At 46.0% G+C, this 9121-nt stretch overlaps 1 protein-coding gene across 1 annotated transcript; it reads right to left on the bottom strand.

Moving 5' to 3' along the window:
- Window positions 1-3104: 3104 nt before the first annotated feature.
- LOC140134033 (uncharacterized) lies at window positions 3105-7961 on the bottom strand. The gene is made up of 3 exons (XM_072154696.1): window positions 7199-7961; window positions 4148-5588; window positions 3105-3714 (listed from the first exon to the last, which is right to left on the bottom strand). Exons 1-2 carry the CDS (start codon window positions 7947-7949, stop codon window positions 4315-4317), a joined length of 2025 nt encoding a protein of 674 aa, XP_072010797.1. The 5' UTR covers window positions 7950-7961; the 3' UTR covers window positions 3105-3714; window positions 4148-4314.
- Window positions 7962-9121: the final 1160 nt, after the last annotated feature.

The following is a 9121-nucleotide window of genomic DNA, read 5'->3' as shown; positions in this document are numbered from 1 at the left end:
GAGTAGTCAGAAGAGATGTTGATATCGAGAATTCATTAGTAGGTGGGGGAATATTAGGATAATGGTGGAGATATAAGAATAGGGGGGACGATGATAGTAATTGCTATAAACAGCATTATTTGTGGCCAAGATTAGTGATGTGTTACTTACATAAAGTATGATGTGTTCAAATCCGGTTCAATCCTGGTTTAATTCTGCTCATTGCAGGAAATGCAAGATGCTACACTACCTGCTGGGGGTCCATTTGCGGTGGGTAAGGGTGCCAGAGGCTACCTTCAGAACGTCTCTGCAATTATCCTATGATGGATATACCCAGATGCTGTATTCATGAAGTTGGGCTGGGGAATTCTTATTTCCATCCAGCTAACCCCGTATTTAACTTCTTTATTTAAAGAGCATGTAAATGTTATATACCTTGCCCCTATACAATACATTTGTTTTACATGATACCTTTATAATGAACCCCTCAGATGCTGAAAAACAGCTGTCTCTTCTAGCCTAAACTCTACGGACACATATTGCAGTGAATGATCTGTATAATGAATGACAGAAATCATCAATTGTATTTAAAATCATCAAATGTATCTTTTATTTTATGATGGATCTATCTCCTGCTGTTGATGTTGGTGTTGTGCAGGGACAACCATCATTAATGTTTGGGACAATTTGGAGAGAAGCCAATTAACCTTTCAGTATATTTTTGGGATGTGGGAGGAAACCGGAGTGCCCGGAGGAAACCCACGCAAACACAGGGAGAATATACAAACTCCATGCAGCGCTGTCCATGAACTATCTGGACCCAGATGCTGCAAGGCCACAGTGCTAACCAATGAACCTCTGTGTTGCCCCAGGAAGGATTAGAAGACGTCTTGGTGGAAAATACCACAGGTCTTTATGACTTCTTCATGTGCTACCTTCTTGATTGGGTCTATGCTCTCGCTAATGGTAGAGCCTGATGGTCACTGATGGAGATTTTCATGGACGCTAGGCAAACATACAAGATGATTCCTGATGGCATTCCATTTACGGTGGGTGAAGGAGCCAGAAGCTACCTTCAGAAGGTCTATGGATGCTAGGCAAACATGCAAGATGCTACCTGTTGGCAGTCCATTTTCGGTGGGTGAAGGAGCCAGGGGCTACCTTCAGAAGGTCTATGGACGCTAGGCAAACATGCAAGATGCTACCTGTTGGCAGTCCATTTTCGGTGGGTGAAGGAGCCAGGGGCTACCTTCAGAAGGTCTATGGACGCTAGGCAAACATGCTAGATGCTACCTGTTGGCAGTCCATTTGCGGTGGGTGAAGGAGCCAGAGGCTACCTTCAGAAGGTCTATGGACGCTAGGCAAACATGCTAGATGCTACCTCTTGGCAGTCCATTTGCGGTGGGTGAAGGAGCCAGAGGCTACCTTCAGAAGGTCTATGGACGCTAGGCAAACATGCCAGATGCTACCTTTAGGCAGTCCATTTGCGGTGGGTGAAGGAGCCAGAGGCTACCTTCAGAAGGTCTATGGACGCTAGGCAAACATGCTAGATGCTACCTATTGGCAGTCCATTTGTGGTGGGTGAAGGAGCCAGAGGCTAACTTCAGAAGGTCTATGGACGCTAGGCAAACATGCTAGATGCTACCTTTAGGCAGTCCATTTGCGGTGTTTGAAGGAGCCAGAGGCTACCTTCAGAAGGTCTATGGATGCTAGGCAAACATGCTAGATGCTACCTATTGGCAGTCCATTTGCGGTGGGTGAAGGAGCCAGAGGCTACCTTCAGAAGGTCTATGGACGCTAGGAAAACATGCTAGATGCTACCTCTTTGCAGTCCATTTGCGGTGGGTGAAGGAGCCAGAGGCTACCTTCAGAAGGTCTATGGACGCTAGGCAAACATTCCAGATGCTACCTTTAGGCAGTCCATTTGCGGTGGGTGAAGGAGCCAGAGGCTACCTTCAGAAGGTCTATGGATGCTAGGCAAACATGCTAGATGCTACCTCTTGGCAGTCCATTTGCGGTGGGTGAAGGAGCCAGAGGCTACCTTCAGAAGGTCTATGGACGCTAGGCAAGCATGCTAGGTGCTACCTTTAGGCAGTCCATTTGCGGTGCGTGAAGGAGCCTGGGGCTACCTTCAGAAGGTATATGGACTCTAGGCAAACATGCTAGATGCTACCTCTTGGCAGTCCATTTGCGGTGGGTGAAGGAGCCAGAGGCTAACTTCAGAAGGTCTATGGACGCTAGGCAAACATGCTAGATGCTACCTGTTGGCAGTCCATTTGCGGTAGGTGAAGGAGCCAGAGGCTACCTTCAGAAGGTCTATGGACGCTAGGCAAACATGCTAGATGCTACCTCTTGGCAGTCCATTTGCGGTGGGTGAAGGAGCCAGAGGCTACCTTCAGAAGGTCTATGGACGCTAGGCAAACATGCCAGATGCTACCTTTAGGCAGTCCATTTGCGGTGGGTGAAGGAGCCAGAGGCTACCTTCAGAAGGTCTATGGACGCTAGGCAAACATGCTAGATGCTACCTTTAGGCAGTCCATTTGCGGTGCGTGAAGGAGCCAGGGGCTACCTTCAGAAGGTCTATGGACGCTAGGCAAACATGCTAGATGCTACCTATTGGCAGTCCATTTGCGTTGGGTGAAGGAGCCAGAGGCTAACTTCAGAAGGTCTATGGACGCTAGGCAAACATGCTAGATGCTACCATTAGGCAGTCCATTTGCGGTGTGTGAAGGAGCCAGAGGCTACCTTCAGAAGGTCTATAGATGCTAGGCAAACATGCTAGATGCTACCTATTGGCAGTCCATTTGCAGTGGGTGAAGGAGCCAGAGGCTAACTTCAGAAGGTCTATGGACGCTAGGAAAACATGCTAGATGCTACCTCTTTGCAGTCCATTTGCGGTGGGTGAAGGAGCCAGAGGCTACCTTCAGAAGGTCTATGGACGCTAGGCACACATGCTAGATGCTACCTATTGGCAGTCCATTTGCGGTGGGTGTTGGAGCCAGAGGCTAACTTCAGAAGGTCTATGGACGCTAGGCAAACATGCTAGATGCTACCTCTTGGCAGTCCATTTGCGGTGGGTGAAGGAGCCAGAGGCTACCTTCAGAAGGTCTATGGACGCTAGGCAAACATGCTAGATGCTACCTATTGGCAGTCTATTTGCGGTGGGTGAAGGAGCCAGAGGCTAACTTCAGAAGGTCTATGGACGCTAGGCAAACATGCTAGATGCTACCTTTAGGCAGTCCATTTGCGGTGTTTGAAGGAGCCAGAGGCTACCTTCAGAAGGTCTATGGATGCTAGGCAAACATGCTAGATGCTACCTATTGGCAGTCCATTTGCGGTGGGTGAAGGAGCCAGAGGCTACCTTCAGAAGGTCTATGGACGCTAGGAAAACATGCTAGATGCTACCTCTTTGCAGTCCATTTGCGGTGGGTGAAGGAGCCAGAGGCTACCTTCAGAAGGTCTATGGACGCTAGGCAAACATGCTAGATGCTATCTATTTGCAGTCCATTTGCGGTGGGTGAAGGAGCCAGAGGCTAACTTCAGAAGGTCTATGGACGCTAGGCAAACATGCTAGATGCTACCTCTTGGCAGTCCATTTGCGGTGTGTGAAGGAGCAAGTTGCTACCTCATATCAAATCCACGGGGGTGAAGGTGCATGACGCAACCTGCAGGTCAAGCTCGGTAAATGTCACACATTATGGAGGATACAGCGAGGACTTGAACTGGAGCGGTGATCTACAGAAACAACAGAAAATGTGTGTAAGTGATTATGACTAAACATGGAGCTCAGGATACAAATATACATGACACATCATCTTCTACCATACAAATCCAGAGACCTCATAATTGATTTATTGAAGTCTCTGCTCATTCTAGATTTGGGATTTCAGTAGCGGATCCTAAATCACTAGTTTATTCTATGCACATTTATATAGCAATGGCTATGGACACCTATCATTTCCATATTATACATCTTACAGGCAAGAGACTCATCTAACTGATTGTGGTTACCCTCTGCCTGTCAGTGTGTTAAGATAAGGCGGCAGCAGATACTTCTAATGATTAATACACATTAATACACAACCTGAAGAAAAATCATTCATTATATACACATCTTTGCACTGCGCACTACAATGAGAAGAGTAATGGATGTCGTCCTACTACTTACCTGCTCCATTGCAGTTGTGTTGCTTCCACTGATTATACTATACTGGTGGTCAAGCTGCAAGCTACATGGGCCTCTTGATGGAGTTATGGAGGAACTAGGAGATTGGGATGAAGAATTCGGCTGGGAGCAATGGGCCATCCACCACCATTGTCCTTGGATTGTTCTTATTATTGGGATGACCATCTGCTAAAGAGTGTGGCCACCCAGTTCCTGGTGATGACAGGGTGATACTGTGTTGACCATTCTGGACATACAAAGCTGAACTGGTTGAACATATTTTGGTACTTAGATTTTATGTAGTGTGGTGGTTCAGCATAGTCCATAGTATCTTCCACATTGAGGTTAATGGCTTCTGACCTCAGGATCTCTGGTGGTGCCATCTTCCTAGCTTCCACATCTTCCCAGTTTATATCAGAGAAGAATTGATGTTCCCTGATGTCTCCTTTGACTCCAAGGCGATGGAACTGGTCTTTGCACAACAGTCCTTGTAAAATGCTGACTGTGTCAGGAGGAAGAGACTCTGGGAAGTGTGGTTCATGATTGAGGACAGATTGCTCACAATCTCTTGGTCCTTCTCCAGGGAATGGTAACGTTGCTGTCACCAGCCCATAGAGGATAACACCAATGGCAAAATAATCCACGGCTCTTCCATGTGGTAAGCCACAGATTATTTCTGGGGCTGCATATCCTGGCGTCCCCCTACAGTCATCTGTAATCATCTTAGCAACACCTTTCACAGCCAGGCCAAAATCAGTGATTTTGATATGGCCTTCTGTGGTCAGGAGCAGATTTTCTGGCTTTAGATCACGATGAAGAATCCCTTTGCTGTGGAGGAATTCTGCACCACAGACCACTTCTGCTATGATGAATCTTACAGTCGCTGTATCAAGAGGACTGATTTTTACGATAAGATCATACAGGTCCCCTCTAGTGGCCACTTCCATCACATAATAGACAAAGTTAAGGGTGTGGAAGGCGGCCAGCCCATGGATGAGAAATGGGCTAGCATGGGAGAGTTGAAGGATGTGGCGCTCTTCAAAGCTGCTGCCAGCTTCAGTGTAAACCCTTTTATCGATGACCTTGATGGCGACGCGCTCTCTGCGGATCCTATCTGTCGCCAGGTAGACTTGAGCAAAGCCTCCTTGACCCAGTGAGCGGTGGAACGTGAAGGACTCCAGTGATAGGGGCACGGTGGCAGCGGATGCTTGGGCAGAGGTGCCGGCTTCTACCACAGAGGTTTCAGCTGTGGTGTCCTGGTATCCGATGCTCGAAGATGACTGTGCAGACCTGCGGAGCTCCTCTCTGGTAGTAGGGTCAATAGAGCTGGGGTTACGGCGGACATCCTGTGCAGATCTACAAGTATCCATCTTCTTTCTGCAAGATTTTATGGTGTGCTGTTTCCCTTCATCATCCTTCTGGTCTTCTGTATGTGACATACTGGCTGTAAAAAACATATATACATATATCATGTCAGTGGAATGAGACATGGCATATTATCGCGGTAAATAAAACCACATTTTGCAGGGTGATAATACATTTTAGCAAATAGATTTGTGTCCAATATGTGTCACTATGTATAAATGTAAATTTACTGTCAACCAATCACTGCTTCTTTTAATCAGTGCAGTGTAAACATGGTCTAAACCAATGATGGCGAACCGTTTGGAGACCGAGTGCCCAAACTACAACCAATATCCACTTATTTACCGTGGATTGTCAACATGGCATTTTAAGCAGTAACTTACTGCTACCTGTTCTTCCACATCTTTCAATAGTATCGGCCGCCTGAGGCCACCAATACAGTTGAAAGAAGGAGAGAAAATTCAGTCTCTCATTGTAGCTTCTCTCCAGGGTCTCTCTGTAGAGAAAGAAGGATGAGCTTCAAAGATAATGCAGTTCTGTCAACACCTTCTCACTTTTCCCACAGTTCCAAACAGCCAATGAAGTGTGGCTTAAGTGGCCTGGGAATGCAGGAAGATTTGGTCCTATTTGGTGAACTCTGTCCTGGGACGATTGTCTGAGTGCCCACAGAAATGGCTTTGAGTGTCATCTCTGGCACCTGTGCCAAAGGTTCACAGCCAACAGATTAAATATCCATATGAACTACATACACCGATTGTGCTATGTCAGGGGTCCCAAAACTTTTTACATAGGGGGCCGTTCACTGTCCCCCTCAGACCGTTGGAGGGCCGGACTAACGTTTAAAAATAAATAGCGGTACATGTGACCGCATCCGTAATACACTGGGGCCCCCCTCAATAAATTATTTAATATACTGCACCCCCTTGTGAACTATTTTTATATATTGGCCCAATCAAATAATTAATGGATCAATTTATTATTAAATATACTGGGAGCCCTCTCCATTAATTATCGAATAATGCCCCCCCATTAATTACTAGACTGCCCCTCATAATTAATTATTTCTTATACCCCCCCACCATTAATTATTTCCTATTCTGCCCCTCATAATTAATTATTTCCTATGCTGCCGGTCATAATTAATTATTTCCTATTCTGCCTCTCATAATTAATTATTTCCTGTGCTGCCCCTGATAATTAATTATTTCCCATGCTGTCCCTGATAACTAATTATTTCCTTTGTTTCCCCTGATAATTAATGTTATATATTAAGGCCCCCGGCCGCCACAACCTTTCTCCTGCCGTTTTAGGTATACTCACCTCTCTGCGCTTCTTCTATCATTTTGCTGCGTCCGGTCAGGAAGGGGTGCGCGGCCGTGTGATGACGTCATCACACGGCCGCGCATCCTAGTTCCTGGAGCGATGTGCGCCAGGGTTGTCTTCCGGCCACATCGCTCCAGTAATAGTGCTCGAGCGGCCGTTTCCGGCCGCATCGAGCACTATACAATGACGGGCAGGAGCTTCCTGTCCGGACGGACGGAAGCCCCTGCCCGACAGTCGAAGGCTCCAAGCGTCAGGGGCCGGTTAGAAACGGTCCGCGGGCCGCATGTGGCCCGCGGGCCGTAGTTTGGGGACCCCTGTGCTATGTGCAATAAACACTTCTTTGACATAGAAATAGTAAATTCCTACCTTTGCTGCCGTCCATACTGTCCTCGATGTTGATATGACTGGGTCCAGGGATCTCATTAGACGGTTCCTCATTGACGATATAGGTCCCTCTGTGTTTGAGACCAGCAATCCACCTCCGTGGTCGCCGGAGCAGGGCTAAGAAGCGGTTTCTTGGTCTACCCACAGCTTCTGCCTCTATTTCTTCATCCTCTGAGATTTTATTCTCCAGTTGTTCACCATTTTTGCTGTCCTCATCCAGTTTGCTGTAGTATTGGATGTACACTTCATCCAGGCTGTGGAGCTGCTCCTGTATCTGGTTATATTTTGTCAGGATGACTGGCTCCACCATGTTGCCTGTCTGATGATCCATGTTTTTTCTGACCACCTGGCTGACCCTTAGCAATTTTCTACCTTTGCTGTTGGCCATACTGTCCTCCATGTTGGTATGACTGGGTCCAGGGATCTCATTAGAAGGTTCCTCATTGACGATATAGGTTCCTCTGTGTTTGAGACCAGCAATCCACCTTCGTGGTCTCCGGAGCAGGGCTAAAAAGCGGTTTCTTGGTCTACGCATAGCTTTCTCCAGCTTCTTTGATGCCTGTGGTTGCACTTCTGCATCTGTTTCTTCATCCTCTGAGATTTTATTCTCCAGTTGTTCACCATTTTTGCTGTCCTCATCCTGTTTGCTGTAGTATTGGATGTACACTTCATCCAGGCTGTGGAGCTGCTCCTGGATCTGGTTATATTCTTTCAGGATGACCTGCTCCACCATGTTGCCTGTCTGATGATCCATGTTGTCTCTGACCACCTGGCTGCGTGTGCTGCCTTTTATACCTTAGCCAGGGGGCGGGACTACACTATCTTGCTCCTGATTGGTCAATTTTCAATGGGCGTGGCTATTTTCCTGCCTCCTGATTGGACAGTCAGCTGGAATTGATCTGGCATTATGATGTCATCAGCCATTGTGGGAGATTCTCTGTTATTGTGACATCATCATTCATGTGTTTTACAGTATGGTTACTGCATTTGGATTTATGTATGTGTGTACATACTGTATACACTATGTATATGTTACATGGTATATTAATATTGTGTATGTCCTGGTTTGGTTCCATGCACATCACACACATCACCTTCAGAAGAATACATAGAGAGAATTATCCCCAAATTATCTTCCCCCTTAGGCTGTAATTTATCTCACTATGTAGCCACTGATTAAAGCTATAATGAGAAAGGGGGTAACACACCGAAACTTCACCAGTTCTGGAATAAACTCTTCTTCACTTTTATCTGTTTGCATCTGGAGTTCAGCTTCTTTTTTTGGATTTTATGGATAGATTAAAGTCAGTAGGTACATGGGAATTTTATACTGTATATTACAAACGCCATTATCTTTATTAAATATAGCAAGTGAACATAGCCTAATATGGCGCTCATTCTAAACACCACATTCTTTCACTATATTTACACCAAACAACTTACCTGCTATAAATACATTGATTATATTATGTATAATGATACAATTGCCCCCACTAGAGAGCAGTAAATCATGATTAATGCAGCTTCTACTGAACTCAATGGAAGCTGGAATGATATAATTGCATTGAGCTAGTGGCACCTGCAGGAAAGTAAGAATGTTTTCTCTAGGAGAAAGTAGATAATGATCAGCGCTGGGCCCCAAAGACATTGCCTGTATAGTAGATACCCTATCTATTATAATCCGCTCTTATGAAAACATCTATCCTGCATATAAAACAAACAAGGGCTGGAAGAACTAAATCTACAGTATCATTGTGCACATAGAAGATGGGCCATTAGCATCAGCTCTTCTGGGGAGCCTGAGACACTGAGAACAATCATATCAATAGGCTGTAATGTACTCTATGGATGGTCAGCCTGCTTCAAGAGGAGAATTTGGACAAATGCTGCTGTTTCTTCATTTTT

The sequence above is a fragment of the Engystomops pustulosus genome, chromosome 5 (assembly GCF_040894005.1).
Source record: "Engystomops pustulosus chromosome 5, aEngPut4.maternal, whole genome shotgun sequence".
Lineage (NCBI taxonomy): Eukaryota > Metazoa > Chordata > Amphibia > Anura > Leptodactylidae > Engystomops > Engystomops pustulosus.
Note: the sequence above shows the minus strand (reverse complement) of the source record. Positions and strands in the feature narration are given on the sequence as shown.